The sequence below is a fragment of the Tursiops truncatus genome, chromosome 10 (assembly GCF_011762595.2).
Source record: "Tursiops truncatus isolate mTurTru1 chromosome 10, mTurTru1.mat.Y, whole genome shotgun sequence".
NCBI classification, from domain to species: domain Eukaryota; kingdom Metazoa; phylum Chordata; class Mammalia; order Artiodactyla; family Delphinidae; genus Tursiops; species Tursiops truncatus.
In genome coordinates, this window is record NC_047043.1 from 101340676 (window position 1) to 101361906 (window position 21231).

Consider the following 21231-nt stretch of genomic DNA (forward strand, 5'->3'; position numbering starts at 1 on the left):
CACCAGGAACAGTAAGGACACTCCGGTCACTAGGGAAATTCCAAGGTTTCAGAAGCTCTGTCCCAAGATCCCAGGACAAAAGCCAGATTCCTTATTATATTAATACAGCAGTAAGGCTAAAACACGCTCACACACCACTGCCCTCCATCCGTCCCCCACTCGCTGCTGATGAATGCGCTGCGTTGTGACAGCTGCTCTGAGCGACAGTCTGAAAGGCAGCAGAAGCCCCCGGAGTGCTGCTAGAGCGGAAGACACCGTCCACGGCACGTCGGTCCCTCGAGGGGGGAGGGATGGGCACTGCGGTGGGACAAGCCGGGGGCGCCGCGGGGCCAGTAAACACGCTGTCAAAGAGCGCTTAATGACACAGGGCAGGCTCATGGCTCAGCGCCTAAAACGTTACGTGCAGCGGGATCCCTCCTAGGAAAGGGGTTATGTCAGAATACCAAGAGGAGTTATCCTGAGTAACTAGATTCTTATTTCTCCCTCATACTTTCCTCTATTTTCCACATTCTCAATAGGCATAAATTATACATTCAGGGGAAAAAGGGCTTTTAAAAAACAGCACGTGAAGAATAACATTACGTACACTAACTCCCATGAAGCAGTAATAAGCTACTTAATCTGAAAGCACATGGCAGTGACTGTATTTTCACTATTTAGAATTTCTTTTTGGTTCTTTTTCATCATGTCCTAAGCTCACTATGTGTCCCATTTCTTCATTTACATTTCAAACATTCTTATTTTAAAGCCCCTTGCAGATTTGTTTCATGGTTTCTGGTTCCTAGGACAGGGATGTCCGCACTTGTGCCTATGATTTCTTCTGCACGGTGGTAACTTTCCTCATACGCCCTGTGACTGGTCCTCAGCCAGGGCTGTTTTCCGTGGGAGGTCCCAGTGTGTGACTGGAGTGTGCCCGGGGGCTGGCCGGACTGTGGGGCCAGGGCCACGTGCGACACCAGCGCTTCCGTAGCACAGATGACGCGGACGCGAGTGCACTTGGTCTCAGGGAGGACGTCCTGTCTTCTCCTGGGGCAGCCATTTAACCTCGACCTTCTGGAGGAGACCTTTCCTAGTTCCTTGTCTCCGTTTATGAGGGATCCTCTACATCTCCAGTGTGGACACCCCTGAGAACCAGCTGGCGTCCAGGCCTGCTTGCTGCTGTGCCTCTGACGCCTTTCCACGTCCAGCCCTTGAAGATGCTCCTTCCTGGCTTCTGCACCTCAACCTCCTCGTGCTTCCTCACTTCACCCAACCTGTCAACGTCTGTGCGACCCAAGGCTCCCAGGGGCCACGCAGCCCACTGTGTCACCCACACGTCTGAAGCGACGGGGCAATTATAAAGGGTCAAGGGGGCACACAGCGAGGGACACTCGACCTCACGCCCCTCTCACCACCTGACAACAATGATGGAAACTAAATGTACTGGAGGTAACTAGACATCACTTTAGTGAACAGAGAACTACTATAACCAGAGTTGCGTTGTAGACTCTGAGTCACAAAGACCTGGATTTGAACCCTGGTTCTGCCAGCTCTGCAATCTGGGGCCTCTCACCCCCAGCCCTCCACTCACAGGGACACGGTGAGAACTGGCCTAAAGCCCAGTCTGCTGGGGCCCGTCCCTGGGGAGCTGATCTTTGCTGCACCTGGTGACACAACTCACACTGAAGAACAGGCTAGGAGAGCTCTGTACCAGCTCCAGGCAGAGCCTCAGGACAGCGACTGCGAAGCAGGGACCAGGGGGGACTGGGAGTGGCCGGGGAACTTCTAGCACCTGGAAGGATCCTTAGACTGCGGCTAGCAACAGCCCCAGCTGCACATCCCCACGGGGACTCTGGGAAACCTGGCCACTGGCGTCCCTGCCTGACGGCTGACTGTGTGCACCCCCTTCCCGAACGGCCCCAGCCCCCTGCAACAGCTCCAGGAACCACACAGAGAGCTCCGCGAGTGGGAGCAACGACCACTGCGCCTGGACCACCTCTAGAGAGGGGACGTGTCTGATCATTCACCTCCGAGGCTGCTCCCTGAAAGGAGCTCGGGCACCTCCGGATGACAGCCCAGGCCACGGAGCCAGAGTCAGCCCTGCCGCTTCCAGGCCCACTGCCGCAGTGATGTCACCCTTTGTCCTCGGCTTCCTCATCCACAACACGGGGTGGGTGGAGGGAAACAAGTTACTACAACACCGCGCCTGGCACACAGTAGGTGCCGTGGAAGGCGCGGCTGCTGTCCGTGCCAGGGGTCGTCTCTGTGCTCCCGAGTGCTACGGGCAGCAAAGCTGCGTTCCCGGGACACGCGCCAGGGTGATGGCGGCAGCTGCGGCCGAAGGCCCAGCCAGCAGGGATGTACCGGACGAGCACCCGCTCAGGACTCACCGGGCAGTGCACTTGGCTCCAGCTCCACCATGGGCCCAGCACTAGTCTGAGGGGACACCGCAGTTCCACAAGGCAAGCAAGGCCCTGCCCTCACAGAGTGAACGTTCCAGCACCACTGACACGCTCACGCAGAGACGACAGTCAGGAAGTACGACGGGGCTGGGGCCCGGGGTGGAGGGTGCAGCAGGCAACACTCTGAGAGGGGAGGTGGGAGACTCCCTGGGAGACAGAGGGGGACGGGTTTCCTGCAGCGGGAGCAGTGGGCAGAGGCCCTGGTGAGGGTGCGCCTGTGCCGCGGACCCCACCCGCCAAGGCAGGGCCTGGACTTCCTCGCACTGGTAACTGAGGGCCAGCGGCCGAGTGTTAGGTGGGGAGTCCACAGCGGTGCCCGGGGACGGTGATTATTCAAGGCAGTGGCCAGGGAGGCCGGCTGCGGGAGGCCGGGCCGGGGGAGGGCGTGCGAATACAGACCCTCTACCCTGTCAGCGGCCTCCCTCCTCCCACTGCCTGCTCCCACCGTCTGTGAGCTTCTCGGCAGAGGCCCGGGGCCCCCCTGGCTGCGGAGGCTCCCGGAACCCCGTGACTGCAGCTGAGGCCGGCGACAGGAAGGGGAGGGAGTCCCGTCCTCCTTAGGAGGAAAGCCGCAGAGAAGGTCCAAAACCAAGAAAAACTAAAAGCACGTAACGAAGTTACAGAAGAAATCATCAGCTAGAGAGCCAGGACGGCTGTGGCTGGAGAGAGGCAGGCTCTGCCCTTGCACCCGCCTCTGCTCCCCACCTCCCGCAGGCCGGGCCCCGCACAGCCCCCGGGCAGCCAACGCCCAGCCCAGAACCGCCCTTCTCAAGCCAAGCCCAAGCCTCCGGAAGCACAGGCAAAGGAGGACCGAAGGCACAGAACGAGGCGCGGTGAGGACAGGGGCGCCACACTCAGCCCAGGAGGCCACCCATCTGTTGGCTAACAGCAACTAAACCAGGAACTGTTTTAAGCTACAGCTGGTGTCTGGGCCACTTTATCAAGCACTTGAGACACAGAGCTGATTATTTTTCTGGCAACAGCGAAAACAGAAAGGCTGAAAGCACAGAGTCTGTCACCAGCTGTTTCCGGAGCGGTTCTTACAGTCACGTCTGGGTTGGGGCCAGAGACGGCAGAGAGGTCCACTCGGGAGGCCGGCTGCGGTTGGTCCTGTTCTCATTCCCCGCTTGCGTTTCGCTGCCTTGAGTCACGCACAGTAAAACCCCTTGCACAGCATCTTTCGGTGCTTTAGATGCTCTTTGCAAAGAGCCCCTTAAACAGGGACTTGGGTTACAAGAAACGTGCGTGCGCTGTGGTCTTGGCTCCCTTACTGGGATCTGGGTTCCCACACCAGCTCTCTCCTCACCGGCCTGCCGCGTGGCTGCGGCCAAGCTCTTCAGCCCATCCCGAGCCCCAGTTCCTCACCTGTGACACCCGAGGGCTGTGGAGCTTTCCGAGCGTCAGCACAGAGCCCGGCACGTAGAAGGTGCCCAACAAGCGGGGCATGATTAAGATCCGACTGGTCCTCCTGGCTCTCACCGCCCTTGCCCTAACATCATCGCCACCCACGGATGTGGGGTCACGGGTGATTTTTGTTTTCTTCTTCCCGTGCTGTTTTCCAAAATCGGGACAAGAAAATTCACTTCGCAGTAACTATAAATACATTATAACAAAAATCATTACCTACTAAAATGTTAGGGGGAAAACGCTTGGGCTATTCTTATGTGATAAGAGTCCATCCCAGGACCAGAGGTCTCCCTCTGCTACGTCAGGGATCTGAAAACAGTTTTCAGGACCACTGCCAAAGCCAGCCGGACAAAGGCTGCCCCCACCCGCCTCTCCTGTCAAAGGATTCCAACCTCAGTCCCCATTCCTATGGTCCCCATTGCCCTAAACCAGGACCACACGGGGCCCCGTTCTGAGAGTGGCCCGGCGAGAAACCGGCCAGTGACCTGTGGCTTCTGCCAGCTGGGCGAATAGGGCTCCTGGGGGTCTTGTGAGTGATTCACTGGGAGACGGGGCGAGTGAGTTGAGTGCTGAGGAGTGAGAGGGTATGAGATACAGCCCGTGTAGAGGCAGCTGCCAGAGGCCGGTGCAGGCCTGAGGGGGCTGGTCGAGGGGTGGAAGCGGGGGCGGGCAGGCAGGGCCCCGGGCTGGGGCAGGAAGAAGGCCGGTACAGACCACCAGCTGCTCCAGCGTGGGCTCAGCACGTCCAGCCCGAGCACAGCCGTGTGGAGCTGGTTTCCAGCCCCAGGTCTGCAGACCTGAGGGTGGACACAACGCGCCCCAGTGCAAGTGGGGCCTGGTGACTGGCCAACCTTTGATGTCCCTCCAGGCCACAACTGGCCAGGTCCTCAGATTGGTTTATTTTTCCTGCATAACTTTTGCAATGCTTCAACTAAACAGAAACTTTTTATCAACCATTCCCAGAGCAAGAAGAATAGCCGAATGCTTGGTTTGTAACGGAAGCTGGTAGCTGTGCTGGGCTGGGGGACACACGAGAACAGCTCCCACTTTGAGGGATTCGGAACCCACGAGGGAACTGCGCCTGCTGCCGATACGGGGACCCTGTGCCCCGTCCACCAACTGCTCACAGAGCCGCTCTCCTCCGAGGTCCTCGTCCCCCGGCTCCGTCTCTCTGTTTACTTGGCAGGAACCCCAGGCCAAGCGCCAGGCACAGGCTGGGCCCAGATCCAGCCGCTCAGTCTCTGCTGCGTCTTCTGCCGGGGCACTGACTCGGCAGCGGGAAAGCTGAGCCCAGAGCCACGGGCAGGTCCGCAGCCTTGCAGGAGGCAGCCGGCCTGAGAAACAAGCGGGCACGAGGGACCTGGCCCGAGAGATGGGGGGCCCTGGATCCAGGGGGGCCTAAACGCAGCCCACAAACCATGCTGGTTGTAAGAAGCAGTTTGGGATGAATTTCTGTCCTTTACTAATGAAGATTACGTACCAACATGCTTTAACAATTCTTCTCAACTCAAGTGTCCTGATTTTAGTGCCTTCATGGCATTTTCCAAGCAACTAAACTGAGTGCTTACACACGTGATCTCACTTGAACCACCGACGCTGTGCAGTGCGCATCATGGCTACCCTTACTTCACAGACAAGGCCGAGGAATTATTCACTTCCGCCGTCGCTGTCGCAATCATCATCGTTTCACCCAAAGTCACACAGATATTAGGCTGTGCAGCCGGGATCCAGATTCACATCCTCTGAATCCAAAACCTACACTCCTCCCCCCCAGGAAGGCCCCGCTGCCTCGGTGTGCACAGTCCTGTCCTAAATGCAGGCAGAGACACGAAGGCCGTGGGCCTCACCCCTCACATCAAGGGCTTGCAGTCACCTGGAAACTGGACATAAGACCATGAGCCCACTGAGGATGCAGAACGCCAGAACACAGCTAAGAGTCCAAGCGTGAGGTCCAGGCACCATCCACAGGGCAGGGAGCTGAGATGGCGCAGAGGCCACACGTCAGAGTTGCAGGCTGGTGCAGAGTCTCCCCATCGCCGTGACCTCAGCGACCCAGGGCTGCACCTTCAGATTCAGTCCTCCACCAGCCGCCGGGACTCCCCCACTCCCCCTTCAACCAGGGTTTCCTCAGCTGTGTGACTGTGCTGTCGCAGCCCACCCCCAAGGCTGCGGAAGTGCTCCCTCTTACCCACACTCCTTCTTCAAAAGCACCTTAATTACAGCTCTCAGGTGACACAGAGCACGGCAATTTCCAGTTTCCCTCCTGGAAACAAAGAGACCTCAGGAATTCTACAATCCTGCATCACTTAGTTAATACTCTGGTGTCAACTGATGGCCTCTGGGTCTGTACTAGGTCACTTTCCATTGAGTAACTATCTTCTGCAAATAGTCACTGAAGGAACTGTGCCTCGCTGACTGAGACAAAACTTTTAGTTCAGTTTTAGTTCAGTTCAGTTCAATTTTAGTCTTATTTTACGTAACTGAGGAAAGTGAAACTTTAAAAGTCTCATACCATATTTCGAACCGACTTGCATTGTATTAGTGACGTGTCACTGAATGATTTTCCTTAGTTCAACACTTTTTCTTATGACACCATAATATAATATTAAAGATGCTCCAGAAAAGAAGAGTCAGCAAGGACTCCAAAAGGACCTGAAGGCAAGTCCCGCCCCACAGCGGGCCACCCTCCTGTAGGTACTGTTTTCTAAGGCTCTTACTCAGGTTGAACAAGTTGGAGCTTTTAAAACGAAGCAAGAAACTCTGAAGTATAGAAATAAATGTACTCTACTCTCACGCTATGTTCAAAGATGCCATTTTCTCTGAACATTTTCTTTCGCAGAGGAGGGCCCTCTGCAATGTGGGAAGAGCCCAGGCTGCTGGTGCAGGCTCCTGGCTGCCCGCCCTCCACCCTCCCTCCAACCCCAGCTGCCTCCTGCGGGTGGGCTTCCGGGGAGGCAGGAAAAGGCTTCTCTAGAGCTGACTCCCCTCTGTCCGCTGACCAGGCACCGAGGTGTGGCAGGCAATGCTGCGCGCCCAGTCCCCGCTCTGCTCCTGGTGCCTCGGCTCCTGGCCTGTCACCCAGAGATCACCCCTTCCTCTGATGCCTGACAAAGGCAAGGATAATTTTTCAAGGTTGGCGGCTGGTCAAATGAGTCCAAGCAAGCCGACTGCATGGGAAACGTCCGCCTCCCTGGAGCCCGGGGGGACCGCTAACACAGGTTTACAGACACCACCTGGGGACCAGACGGAAAAGGAGACTCTGCCTCGGCTCTCCAGGCAGCCCCTTCCAGAGAGCTGCTCCAGAATGCATCCCACGGCCCAGCTCCACATCCTGAGAGGAACACGGGACGTGACGCCAAGCACCAGAGTGCCCTGTGCTCTGCATGTGCCCCTACGTCTCCAGCAGGGTTCTGAACACCAACATGCTTGGCACCGTAAGACACGTGGAATCACTATGTTAACTTGAAAACGAGGACAAAGGTATGGTCCAAGTGGGTTGGCGCCCTTGGCACCCCGCACCCAGAGTGTCCCAAGGTCGGTACATTCACAAGCAGAACGGTTTTTAAGAGGCGTGTGACTGTCATGCAGCTCATCTCCCAACTCTAGGAAGGCCCTGTCTACAGACGGTCATCCCAGTCGCACAAATTAAACCAGATCTGTGGGATGAGACTCAGAGTAAATTAGGTCCCAGAATAAGCCTCTGGAAAAGCAAGAGTTTCATAAAAATGGCAACATATGCTCCGCCTTCTCTGGCATTAGTGAACGTGGGAGAGGCTGAAGGCCACTTAATGGTCTAATAAAATGTTTACAGGCGAAGGTTCTTACAGACAAAGACTGCCTGAGACCAGCACGCCCTGTGCTGGGGTCTGGCGACCCTTTCGTCAGGGAGATTTCACTGCAATGGCAGGAACGCACCCCACCCGCAACCCGTCGGCAGGGGTCCCGCCTCTGCTCTCCCCTCTCTGGGCCCGCAGCCCTGAGGAGGGGGCTTTGCGTCTGTCCCCGCGGCCGGGAGCTCCCACGGGGCAGGGGGTCTCTCCTGGCCCATAGGAGGGAGGGCCCACATGCTGGGTGCAGACAAGTGCACGGACCAGTGACCAGGTCAGCAAATGGACAGGGACAAACGCTGAACTGGAACCGCTGAAGAGTCCTGTGAACAAGGTCAGCAAAGGTCAGGTGGACGCCAGCTCATGGTAGATACAAATACTACTAACTCAGGTGGATCGAAGGCCTCAATATAAGAGCTAAAGCCATAAAGCTTTCAGAAGGAAACAGAGCAGGATGCCTTCGTGACTCGGAACAGGCGAAGATCTCTTAAGCAGGGCACAGAAAGCGAAAACCGTTAGAGAAAAAAATGAACAATGAGGCTTCATCAAAATTTAAAACGTCCGCTGGACTTCCCTGGCACTCCAGTGGTTAACACTCTGAGCTTCCACTGGGGGGGGGGGGGGGGAGGGGGGGCGGGGCACAGGTTTGATCCCTGGGCGGGGAACCAAGATCCTGCTTGCTGCACAGCACAGCCAAAATACAAAACAAAACAAAACAAAAAACTAAAACGTCTGCTTATCAAAAGACATCAAGAAAACAAACAGGCAAAGCCACAGATTGTGACAGAATATTTACAAAACATATATGTGACAAAGAACTGGTAAACAGATTCATAGAGAACTTCTATAATTTTTTAAGAACTCTAAATCCAATTAAAAATGGGCAAAAGAGGGACTTCCCTGGTGGCCCCGTGGCTAAGACTCCATGTTCCCAAGGCAGGGGCCCTGGGTTCAATCCCTGATTGGGGAACTAGTCCCACATGCCGCAACTAAAGTTCCTGCATGCGGCAACGAAGATCCCGCGTGCCGCAACTAAGACCCGGTGTGGCCAAAGAAACATATATATATTTTTAAATGGGCAAAAGATTTGAAAGATGCTACATAGAAAAAGATATACAGAGAGCAATAAACGTATTAAAGAGTAGTCAACGTTATTACAGGCATACCTCAGAGACATTGCAGGTTTGGTTCCAGAACACTTCAATAAAGCAAATATCACAATAAAGTGAATCACATGAATTCTTTGGTTTCCCAGTGTGTAAAAGGTTATGTTTACACTATACGGTAGTCTATTACGTGTGCAATCGCGTTATGTCTAAAAAGACAATGTACGACCTTAATTTAAAAATATGCTAAAAAACCCTGACCATCACCTGCGCGTCAGCCAGTTGTAGCCCTTCTGCTGGCGCAGGGTCTCGCCTCCAGTGCTGCCGGCCGCCGACTGATCAGGATGGAGGCTGCTGAGGCTGGGATGGCTGCGGCCATTTCTGAGAACAAAGGCAGCATGAAGTTCGCTGCACTGATGGCCTCTTCTTTTCATGAATGATTTCCCTGGAGCAGCAGTGCTGCCTGGCAGTATTTTACCCACAGAACTTCCTTCAAAACTGGAGTCAATCCTCTCAACCCCGCAGCTCCTTTATCAACGAAGTTTGTGTCACATCCTAAGGCCTTTGCTGTCGTTTCAACTATCTTCACAGCCTCTTCACCAGGAGTAGATTCCGTGTTAAGAAACCACTCTCTTTGCTCATCCATAAGAAGCAGCCCCTCATCCGTTCCCAAGTTTCATCGCAAGATGGCAGCAATTCAGTCCCATCTTCAGGCTCCACTTCTAGTTCTGGTTCCCCTGCCGTTCCCACCACGTCTGCAGTCCTTCCTCCATGAAGTCTCGAACCCCTCAAGTCATCCAGGAGGGCTGGAATCAGCTTCTTCCAAACTCCTCTTCATTTGGATATTCTGACCTCTTCCCATGAATCACAAGTGTTCTTTTTTTTCTCTTAATTTTTATTGGCCACGCCATGCGCGTGAGGCACGTGGGATCTTAGTTCCCCGACCAGGGATCGAACCCGCGCCCCCTGCACTGGAAGCACGCAGTCCTAACCACCGGACCGCCAGGGAAGTCCCGCAAATGTTCTTAATGGCATCTAGAATGGTGAATCCTTTCCAGAAGGTTTTCAATTTACTTTGCCTAAATCCATCAGAGGAAGCACTGTCTATGGCAGCTATAACCTAACAAAGTGTATTTCTTAAATAATAAGACTTGAAAATCCAAATTACTTCTTGATCTATGGGCTGCAGAAAGGATGTTGTGTTGTCAGGCATGAAAACAACATTAATCCCATTGTCCATCTCCATCAGAGCTCTTGGGTGACCAAGTGTGTTGTCAGTGAGCAGTAACATTTTGAAAGGGATCTTTTTTTCTGAACGGTAGGTCTCCACAGTGGGCTTAAAATATTCAGTAAACCATGTAAACAGACGTGCTGTCACCCAAGCTCTGTTGTTCCGTTAACAGAGCATAAGCAGAGTCGATCTAGCGTAATTCTTAGGGGTCCTAGGATTTTTGGAATGATAACTCAGTACTAGGGTCAACTTGAAGTCACCAGCTGCATTAGCCCCTAACAAGAGAGTCAGCCTGTCCTCTGAGGTGCTGAAGCCGGGCACTGACTTCTCCTCTCTCGCTATGAGAGTCCTAGGTGGCCTCTTCTGCCCATGAAGGCTGTTTCATCCACATTGAAAATCACCAATTATCTCAGCTAGACCTTCCGGGTAACTTGCTGCAGCTTCTACATCAGCACTGGCTGCTTCCCCTTCCACTTTGATGCTATGGAGACGGCTTCCCTCCTTAGTCCTCACGAGCCAAGTCTACTACCTTCACACGTTTCCTCTGCAGCCTCCGCCCCTCTCTCAGCCTTTACAGAATTGCAGAGAGCTGGGGCCTTGCTTTGGATGAGGCTCTGGCTGAAGGGAATGTTGTGGCTGGTTTGATCTTCTATCCAGACCACTGAAACTTTCTGCACATCAGCAATAAGCCTGTTTTGCTTTCTTACCATTCGTGTGTTCACTGGAGGAGCACCGGTAATTTCCTCCAGAACTTGTCCTTTGCCTTCACGGCGTGGCTGACTGCTCGCACAAGAAGCCCAGCTTTCGGCCCAGCTGGGCTTTCGACAGGCCTGCCTCGCTAAGCTTCATCATGTCTAGCTTTTGATTTAAAGTGAGAGATGTGCAAGTCTTCCTTTCACTTCAACGTTTAGAGGCCACTGTAGGGTGAGTAACTGGCCCAATTTCAATATTGTTCTGCCCCGGGGAAGAGGGACAATTCCACTCACATCAAGTCCTAGCACAGGGAGGCTAATCTATGTGGGAAAAAAATCACACCCGTGATTATCTCCAGGGAGAGAGGAGGGGAAACGGAAACTTTTTAGAGCAGTAATTCCCAAACTCGTCTACCCATGAGAATCCCCTAGAAAAGCTCCCAGCACAAGCCCACAGCCGGGTGACCCCACAAGCAGATCAGCATCCCAGGCAGCCTTCCCCGGGGATTCCAACCAGCAACACAGCCGCTCTGCGTCGACCGCAATGTTCTCCATCCTGGTCGGCATTTGGGGTACACGGGTATGAGTTTGTCAAAACTCCAAGAATCATACAAGTAAGATTTGTGTTACATTTTACATATAATGAATTCTCAGAAAACAAACGTAAAAAAGGAAACATCACAAAACAACGAACAGAAACACCCAGAGCCCGCAGCGCTTCACTCTCTCTGAAGTAACTTGACACTCCTTCCCTGGGCCTCCCCCCACCCCGAGGCGCTTCCCCAGCCTGGGTCAGCGTCCACCCCGAGTCAGGCCGGGTGGCCATCCGCACAGGAGCCGGGCAAGTCCAGGAACAGAGAAGTCATCCTCGGCCCCAGGGCCTGTCCGGTGTCTGCTCAGGCCCTGCGGGTGCTCCAGTCTCTGGCCCATCACCCTGCCCCTCCAAGTCCCAGGGACCTGGACCCTGCAGGCCTCTCCCCGCTCACAGACCCCAGCTCCTCACAGCATCTCTGCTCTCCAGAACCTTCCTTTGCCCTCTTGAGCACACCCACAGCTTGGGTTCGGAGACGTCTCACCTCCCGCCCCTGCCGCCACACCTACCAGTACAGACCCCGCGTCCCAGGCAGGGAAGAGGGTGCAGAGCAACTATGCCAGGACACGGTGCTTCCCGAAGTAGAGGACACACCCCATCAGATTGTTACTGTAATAGTTACGTATTTATTTCCACATGCATTGCAGGAAAAGGTAACTAGCACTTTAAACCCATATCTCAAGGATAATGTTACTTAGGAGAAGGTTAAATAAAAGAAATGAGTCAATTTAAAGGAAAATAATAACAATAGCAGTACTAGTAGCAGTATGTGGACAAGATGAAAACTGCAAGGGTGAATAGTGAACAACTCAAGTCTGGGATCACCAGTACCATGGGTCACCAGCAGTTGACAAAATAATCAACAGCAAACTGTCCCGTCCCAGGAGAAACTCTAGCTTCTCTCGTCCCTGAGCCCCTCCACTCCACCCTAAGGTGCCACGTTCACCCGGTCGGGGTGGTATAAAGACCAAAACCCTGACCACGCAGAACAAAGGTGGATTCCACAACAGCTCTGTGGTGGTCGTTTTGTATGAAACCTGCGTCCCATGTATTTTTGCACAGTTACGTGCTGCCACGGTTTCAACCCATACTCTTTCCCTCCTGCCCCAAGGTGTGGCAAGAGAGCTGTAAAAACGTGGCCGCCAAGAAAGGTTCCTGTTAGCGCTCGGAGAGGGAACGTCTTCCGTGTTTCTCGGTGCGGGGTCAGAAGCTGGCTCACAGTAGGCACGCAGTAAAAACTGGATGAAGAGAGGAAGGCGACTAAGCTTGGAGCCTGGCTTTTCAAATTCAAGTTTGCAAACCCAGGTGTGTGACGGTGTGCACAGAAAGTCGTGAAAGAAATACAGTCCTGAGAGTTTAGACACAGCCTACATTTTCTTGATGCCCTGATGGTAACTCACTTAAAATATTATTTTTATAAAACTAAGATAAAGAGTACATGGGGTGCGTGTGGCATATCTATTAAAATGTAATTGCCCCAACAATCGCTACTTCTAAGACAGAAACTCATAGAAACACTTGCACGAGGTGCAAAAAGGTATGCTCGAGCAGAGTCAGGAGACACCCTGGACAGCCAGCAGTCAAAGACTAGGTACGCTGTGCCCCACACAGGGTAACCCCGCACACAGGGGCGTGTCCTGCACACAGGGGAATCCTGCAGCCACTAACACGCTGGATCTGAATGGTCTGAATGTACGTGGAAAAACCAAGGCATTGTTAAGTGGAGAAAACAAAGTGCAGAAGAGCAGGTGTGGCACAGCCCTACTAGGAAATTTAAAAATGACAATATGAATACATTAATTAATATGGGTGTTAATATAAATCCACGTGGAAAAAGCCACATGACTATGCACCAGCCCATCTGTTAACCTCTGACGGGCGGGGAGACTCTCTAAAGCATTTATGATATGCTGGGATGCTACAAAAAGTCTGCAGTCAAACAAGGCGTGTTTGCAGGTGAGAACGCATACACTTGTTAGGAAGACTTGGAAAGACCATCTCCTTCCCCTCGGCCTCACTCAGACAGGCCCCTCCACGTGCAGCGCCTTTGGCCGGGCCCTGGGAGGACAGGCAGCTCGGAGGACACGGCGCCGCAGCCGCAGGAGGGGGGCCTTCTTGGGCCAGAACCCGCGCAGCCCCGCCTCCCATGTGTGCCCGTGTCTGCGGCCAGGGCTCAGCCCTGCCCCCGGGACCCTGCACCCGGTCCACGCTGCTGCCAGGACAGCGCCTTCCTGACCCTGAAGACACATCTGTCCGGCTGTGTGCTTCTGGCTGTTTTGGGAGGCCTAGGGTTACTACTGAAGATCCTTTCTTGGGACTCTTGCTTTTATTTAAATATCACAAATGTAATTCAACCACAAGAACTATTCCCCAGGAGGAAATGCGAAGAGGCCACAGGAAGATGTAAACTTTATTAAGACTAAGCGACTCCGAGTCAGGAGGGGTCTCTACCGAATTTGAATCTGGGGAGAGGATGGGACTGGGCACTGGCTCCAGAGCTACATAAAACCGAAACAGCTTGTGCAAAGTCCCAGGGGCCACTGGGGGCGAGAGCACCAGCCTCCCCTCCCGTGTGCAGCCCCCCAGCCTGAAACAGCACCGCTCAGGGCCACCACCATGTGCAGCTGCCGGGAGAGGCGCGGCACATTCAGAAGCTCCTGGACCCACACATCCCGAGCTCGGGACTGCACAAACAAAAGGTTAGGGGAAGGGGGTGGGGGAGAGGGAATAAAGGCTTAAAGATTAAAGTCACAGGCAGAGACAGCCGGCTCCGTTTGTTAATAACTGAAAACACGAGTTGGGCCTGAATGTGCTCATTGTTCAGTAGAGGGGCGTCTACACAGGCAGGACTGGCTGGCGACAGCACGGCCTTCCCATCACGAGTCAGAGTCACCAAGGGGGAGGAGGCCCGGGCTCCAGTTAGTGAGGGTGGCGTGGGGCACAGCAGCCAGTGGGCCACGGGGAGGAAGGGCTGGAGAAGGACACGGTCACGTGAACTCGGGGAGCCGGCGACACAGGGCGTCCCTCACACCACGCTCAGGAGCACAGACTGGTACAGCCTCCTAAGAGGAACTGGCCAGTGTGGATCAGAGGCGTGAAAACGCACGTGCCCTTGGGCTCGGTAATTCCACTCCCGGTGTTCAAGCCCCGGGAAATGATCCAACCCAGGAGGACCTGGTACACAAAGATACTCTGCGCAGCATCACTTACAAGAGCAAGAAATCAGAAACAATATAACGTCCAGCGCTGGAGGAAATGGTTAAGTGTTTGTGCGTTTCTACCTGCCTTACTGCAAAGAGGATGGAAGGCAGGTTACATAAATACACAGGACAAAGGGGCAAGTGCAAGAGAAGGAATCACAGCGAGAGAAAAAAGAATGTGTTTAAAAAATGAGGCCAGAGCTGGGCTGCTTTTTCTTAATGCGCTGCGGAGGCCCACGTTCACACCGCCGCCATCCACCGTGACAGCAGCGGCCACCTGCGTGGACCTGCTGAGCACCCAGCAGCCCACGCCCACTTTCACAGAGCCCTCTCAGCAAGCCCACCAGGGACCGATTCTGTCCCTAGTTCACAGATAAGGAGCCCAGGCTCCAGAGGTCACCAGGGCGAGGAAGTCACGGCAAGGTTCTGAACACAGGTTTTCTCTAAGCAGAGCGTGTCTGCTTTCCCCAACACCACGCGCTTAAAGAAGCTGTGTATTCATACAATGGAGCGCCTGCAGGCATGAAAACACGACGTTTAGAGAAAGGGACTAATGGTGTGGAGAAAACTGCCTAGGATATAATGTTATATTTTTTAAAGCTGCAGAAAAACGTACAGAAAATTCATAATTTCAACCATGTAAACTAGATGATTATTTTCTTCCTTATAACTTTGCCTATTATCCATATTTTCTAAAATAGGTCTGTATTAGTTTTACAATCAGAAAAAAATGACTTTGTATTTAAAAACTATATAAAGGGCCTCTGTGTTCTTGTATCACAGCACACATCCCACCCATGCGCACACCAACCCACTTCTGCTTTCCATAAAAATTCTACATATGCAGTAGAATCAGAAAGTCCACATCAGCGAAGGAACATCTTGTGTTTGTGTCCATCGTTCTGTTAATCATAAAGGAACAATTTCATTTTGCTCAGAACTTTGTCTTTACAAACCATTTGGGGTTATGCATGTCAGAAGACAATTACTATAAATGAGTTGTTTCCTTTTTCTTTTTCTCCTCAGGCGGAGACTCTCACACAAGGCAGCAGAGAGGCACAGACGTACATTCTGAGGCCTCCCTCCTAACTACAGCGGGGAGGGCTGCCCACACTCCAGGCCCTCCCAGAAAGGCAGCAAGGACAACCCTCACCCAGGGCGGCCTGTTGCCCGAGTCCAGCCAGGCCAGAGCTGCTTCCTGAATGCCTGGCATCGGACACCTCCTGCAACAGTTTTGTACCTTTTCCTTGGGACATGGGCCAGAGTCACCCCCACCCACCCAGCTGCTCAAAGGGCTCTCTGGTCACTGTCTAGACGTGCCGTCCCAGACCTCAGAGCAAGTCCTCACAGCAAACCCCTTGGCTTTGCCCTCTGCCCAAACCCCAAGCTACCTTCTGGGGACACAGGGAAGGCTTAGCCGTCTTCAAAAGATGAGACGCCTCCAGCACCTCCACCTGAGCCTGAGAGGCGCTTCTCTGCCCATCGTGGAGGTGAGACCGACCGAGGCTCAGAGAGGGTCTCACAGCCAGGACCCGCCCACACCCCACTAGACAGGCCAGGTCTGGCAGATGACAACAGCTCCAAGGTGGACTTTGGGATGTTCTTTTCTGCCGGTCACCAAACACTGTGCTCAACAAGACACAGGCCTGGTTTTCTATCATGAGACAAAAGAATAACAAGTTCCCAAGAGCTTTTAAATTATTTCTTTAAAATTTGCCCTCTCCACTACCATGGAGCTAACCACTGGGGGCTAGCTTCCAGCACTGCATAGCAGTGGACAGTCAGCTGTGTTCTGGGTATCCGAAAGGAGGAAAAATAATATTTTAAATGCTTTAATAGTTAAACCAATACAAGGAAGGCAGATTTTCTTCATGTTTCCTCAACAAAAGCCACAGAACAGCCTGGCCCCTCAACTTTAAAATTAGTTTAGGTTAAAGGAAGAACCCCAAACTGCCAACAGACTTCACGCAAAGACTGTGTGAAGTACGCATCACAGGGCGGCTCCTCAGAAGGAGCAGAGGGGCGGCAACAGCGGACGCCTGGCCACCTCCCTGGACAGGAACGAGCTCTGAGGCCAGAGCTCTGGTTTGATTTTTATGTAATTGGGGGGAAGCGAGGACTATTAAACTAATAATGCTCATTGCAGACATTGTGGGAAATCACATGGGGAAAGAAAAAACCTTGGAAAAAAATACCTCCTTTATAAATGAAAACTAAGAGTGACCTTAGGGCTTCCCTGGTGGCGCAGTGGTTGAGAATCTGCCTGCCAATGCAGGGAACATGGGCTTGAGCCCTGGTCTGGGAAGATCCCATATGCCGCGGAGCAACCAAGCCCGTGAGCCACAACTACTGAGCCTGCGCGTCTGGAGCCTGTGCTCCCGAACGGGAGAGGCCGCGATAGTAAGAGGCCCATGCACTGCGATGAAGAGTGGCCCCCGTTCGCCGCAACTGGAGAAAGCCCTCGCACAGAAACGAAGACCCAACACAGCCAAAAATAAATAAATTAAAAAAAAAAAAAGTGACCTTATATTCCCATCCCCTAAAGTCGGCTGTTAAACTGACATTTTTTAAAATTAATTAATTTATTGATTTATTCTTGGCTGTGTTGGGTCTTCGTTGCTGCACGTGGGCTTTCTCTAGTTGTGTCAAGCGGGGGCATGGGCTTCTCATTGGAGTGGCGTCTCTTGTTGCGGAGCACGGGCTCTAGGTGTGCGGGCTTCAGGAATTGCGGCACGCGAGCTTCAGTAGTTGTGGCTTGCAGGCTCTAGAGCTCAGGCTCAGTAGTTGTAGCGCACGGGCTCCGTTGCTGCGCAGCACGTGGACCAGGGATCTTCCCGGACCAGGGATCGAACCCGTGTCCCCTGCACTGGCAGGCAGATTCTTAACCACTGCGCCAGGGAAGTCCCTAAATTGACATGTGATGTCTCTTTCTAGTGTTTCTCCTGTGCCTGCGGATTTCGTGCGTTACTGAACTAGGCTGAAATGGAATTCCTTTCCCTGCTTTTTCACTTAACATTATATTTAACGTGATTTTTCATGTTTTTAAATTTCTCCATAAGAATCATCTTCAAGAAGGGTGGCACAGAGTGCCTTAATTTGTTCACCTGCTGCTGTAAGTGATGGATGCTGAGAACATCTCTGAGCAGAAAGCTCTGGCTCATCTTGATAATTTCCTAGAAGATGGATTATGAAATCACAAATAGAATTTATTTAAGGCTCTAGAGACACGTCCCACAATTAGTCCCCAGAAAGGCTGGACGAAGCCAAAACTTTCCAGTAACTGCCGCTGAACTGGCCGTCGCGCTCCCGGCAGCCCACGGTCCCTGCTGCCCCAAAGGTGTCTGAAGCGCAGGCACCCCCGAGATGCTGTTTCCATCCTGAAGAGAGCAAAGGCCACCAACCAGGACAGGTGCTGCGTGGGTGGGAGGGGCCGGGGAGGCACGCAGGGCGGCCCTGCGGGGCTCGGAGCAGCCGTCCACCCCGGGGGCAGCGGCTGCCCTCCCGCCCGGTGGACAGTGCCTGCCCCACCACCACTCCGCTCGTCCAGAGGAGAAACCTTCCTCCTTCAGAGAAACTGCTCTGGAGTTGGGCAAGCTCCATTCACATCCCAGCCCACCAGGGAGAGCTGTCGTGGGGTTGTACAAGGTAACCGTGCAAAGACTGGTGGCCGGGACAAGTCGAGGAAGTTAAAACCTTTTAAAGTCATTATTACCACCCAGACGAGCAGGTGAGTCATCCTCTAAGTCAGGCACTAAAAGACCCAGGCTGGGGGCGGGGAGAGGGGTCCCCTCCTGCAGCACCAGCGGCTGTCACGGCCCGCCAGCACGGATGACTGGAGGCTGGCCTCCTCTGCTTCCTTTCGGGGGCTGCTCTCTCTGCAGGGGGCTCCGTGGCCACGGCACAGCACCTGGTGGGGGACCCGAACTGCAGCACCGTTCAGTGACTCGGGAGGACGGAGCGAGCGGCCTGGGGGGCATAGCAACTAACCACCCTGCGGGCTCCTTGCACACACCTGGACTCAGCTCAAACTCAAACCCAGACTCTGAGACCCATCTTGTTTCCTATAACGCCACGGAGCCCCTCACTTAAGACAAGCAAGCGCCCTGTGCCTTGGCGGGGGGCAGCCTCCAGAAGGAAGGAAAATGGCTGCGACACGTGATTACTGCCCCCTGACGATGGCGACCATCCCTCTCTTTTCTATCTACGGAGACTGGGGGTACTGGGAGCAGGAAAGGCGTCTCCACCTTGGTGCCCCCCCAGCAGAACAGGTGCTCAATAATATCGGGGAAAGGGTTACCAGTTAAATGACAAAAGGAGTCAAAAGACAGATTCAATAGGAGGGAGAAGAAAAAACCAAGCCAGAGAGAAAATCGGCCCACGGTGGAGCACTGTTTACATGTGTGAAGCCGGGGAAGATCCCCAAGTGTCTCGGGTTCCAGTCTAGGTGTCAGAACAGGAGGCGGCCAGGGGGGAACGTGGTCCCGGACAGCAGGACTCAGGCTCGGAACCCTGCTCGCACACTCGCCAGTGAGCCTGCCCAGCGCCGTGGGGGCCGAGCAGGGGGAGAGCAACAGGGTGGGGCGCCAGCAGCCGGGCGCCCCCAACGATGGGATCATCATGACCTGCAGGGAAACGAAGGGTCCTCCCCATTCTACAGGTTGTCGGGCTGAGGCTCAGAGGTGAGGTAACAGCCCAAGGCCAACAGATGATGCTGGAGCAGCCAGAAGCCCACCCCAGACGCTCCTTAAAAGAAAATTCATCTCATTCTACCCAACAATTCTACGCTTAGCTAGATCCCCAAAGTAACTGAATGCAGAGAGTCAAACAGAGACTTGTGCGCCACGGTCACAGCGGCACCATTCACCACAGGCGAAGGTGGGACCAGCCCAAGTGTCCCTCAACGGGAGATGGAGCAACAAAACGCGGTGTACACGTACAGGGAAGGCTGTTCAGCCTTTAAAGGGGAGGAAACGCTCACGACTGCTACAACATGGAGAAGCCTTGAAAACCTTATGCCCAGTGAAGTAAGCCAGACACAAAAGGACAAGTATTGTACGATTCCACTCGCAGGAAGTACCTGGAAGTTCCATGGAGACAGAGGTAGGACGGTGGCTGCCGGGGCTGGCGACGGGGCTAGGGAGCTAGTGCTTCATGGGGACGGAGTCTCAGTTCGAGGTGACGGAAAGTTTTGGAAATAGAGGTGATGGCGGCACAGCACGGTGGCTGTATTTAATGTTATTTAATCACACACTGAAAATGGTCATAATGGTAAATTTTATGTCACGTATGTATGTTATGTATATTTTACCCCAATAAAAAAAACAGAAGCAAAGTTTGCATGGCTGCCATAAATGGAAAACAGTGACAAGCCACAAGGGGACGGCGACCATTAAAGACAAATGAAACGCTGCTGCTCCGCCTGGGCCTTCTGCGAGCTGCCTGCCCTGGGCACACGGCGCGGTGGGCAGTGTCCAGAGCCAGCACCTCGGCCCCTCGCCCTTGGGTGGTCAGGGTGCGCGAGCACTGAGAAGGGAAAGGCTGGGCCAGCAGGCATTGCAGGTCACCTGACACCATTCCCGTGCACTGGCGTGGGTGACCCACCTCGGGGGGCACTGCTCCCCTCCACTGCCGTCCGGCTCCCCACAGACCCATGGGCACGGGAGGCCATCCTGGGGGCTGAAGCCGTCCTCCCCCCACGACAGCCCCTCCTCCAACCCCAGCTGAGGAGGGCCCAGGACACAGGTGGGCGAGGCTAGAGAGGGGCAAGGTGCCTGGGCACGGAGGAGCTGAGAGCCCGGGGAAGGGGGCGGTACCAACAACCTCTGCCAGGAAGGCAGCCGGAGCAGAGAGGGGCTGCTGGCAACCTACCCTGCTCTACAGTCAAAACGTACAAGGATGTTTGGAAACAGTCAATTAGATGTGATTCTGTGGAATAGTAATACCAAAGGTCGGGGTGGAACGCATTAGCTATGCATTCCAAATACCTGATCCCAGGGCCTGGTCTGCAAGGCAGATACTTTCCCCATCCAGTACAAAGGGTCAACAACAGCAAGGCTGCCAAACTCTTGCCTGGGGGCCACGTGGCAGCTCGCCAGGAACCCAAGAGCTGCACCTGATTGGCATAAGGCAAAGTCAAATGGAGCCCCTTTCATCTAGCCCACAAGAGAGGGGCCCTGAGGCTGCCTGCAGGCCTCACCCCCCACGCCCACACCTCACACCACTCTGCTCCGAGCAGCCTCGCTCCCCCCCTCCCCCTGGCTTGGCGGGAGCCAGTCGCCCAGTGCGGCCAGCGCCCAGCGCCCGCCCCCCAACCTGGGTTCCCTTCTCCCTCCTTCGCATCCCTGCCACCTCCCTGACCCAGGGCCCTGCATGCCGGCCTCTCCCTCCACCCCGCGGTCGCAGGTGAGCTCTGTGACCCACTGATCTTCACGTCCCGGCTCACAACCCCACAAGGGGCCTGCAGCCCCCAGAACAAAGTCTACATGTCTTGGCCCAAGATGCAAAGCCCTCCGTGACCTGCTTCCCACCTGCTTTAGCTGCTGCTCACACCTGTGACCTGATCACACAGTCGCTGAGGGGCCCAAACCCACCCAAACCTTCGCACTCCTGAGCCCCTGCACGGACAGTGCCCTTCTCCTGGAACTCCCAATCTCTCATTTGCCACCAGGCAGACTCCAGCTCATCCGTCAGGACCCCACATAAGGTCACCTCCTCTGGGGAGCCTTCCTTCACTCT

The 21231-nt window shown here is 54.2% G+C and overlaps 1 protein-coding gene across 24 annotated transcripts in view; it reads right to left on the minus strand.

The window, feature by feature from the left end:
• EEFSEC (eukaryotic elongation factor, selenocysteine-tRNA specific) overlaps nucleotides 1-21231 on the minus strand; it is a 207980-nt gene that overhangs the window by 148500 nt on the left and 38249 nt on the right. The window contains exon 1 of one of the 24 annotated variants that reach the window (XM_033865539.2): nucleotides 2370-3281. The exons of the other annotated variants lie outside the window; for them this stretch is intronic. Within the exon in view, the coding sequence (XP_033721430.1) occupies nucleotides 2370-2400 (31 nt within the window). The 5' untranslated portion in view covers nucleotides 2401-3281. Of the gene's footprint in view, nucleotides 1-2369; nucleotides 3282-21231 lie in introns of those variants that run through there. 24 annotated transcript variants of the gene reach the window in all.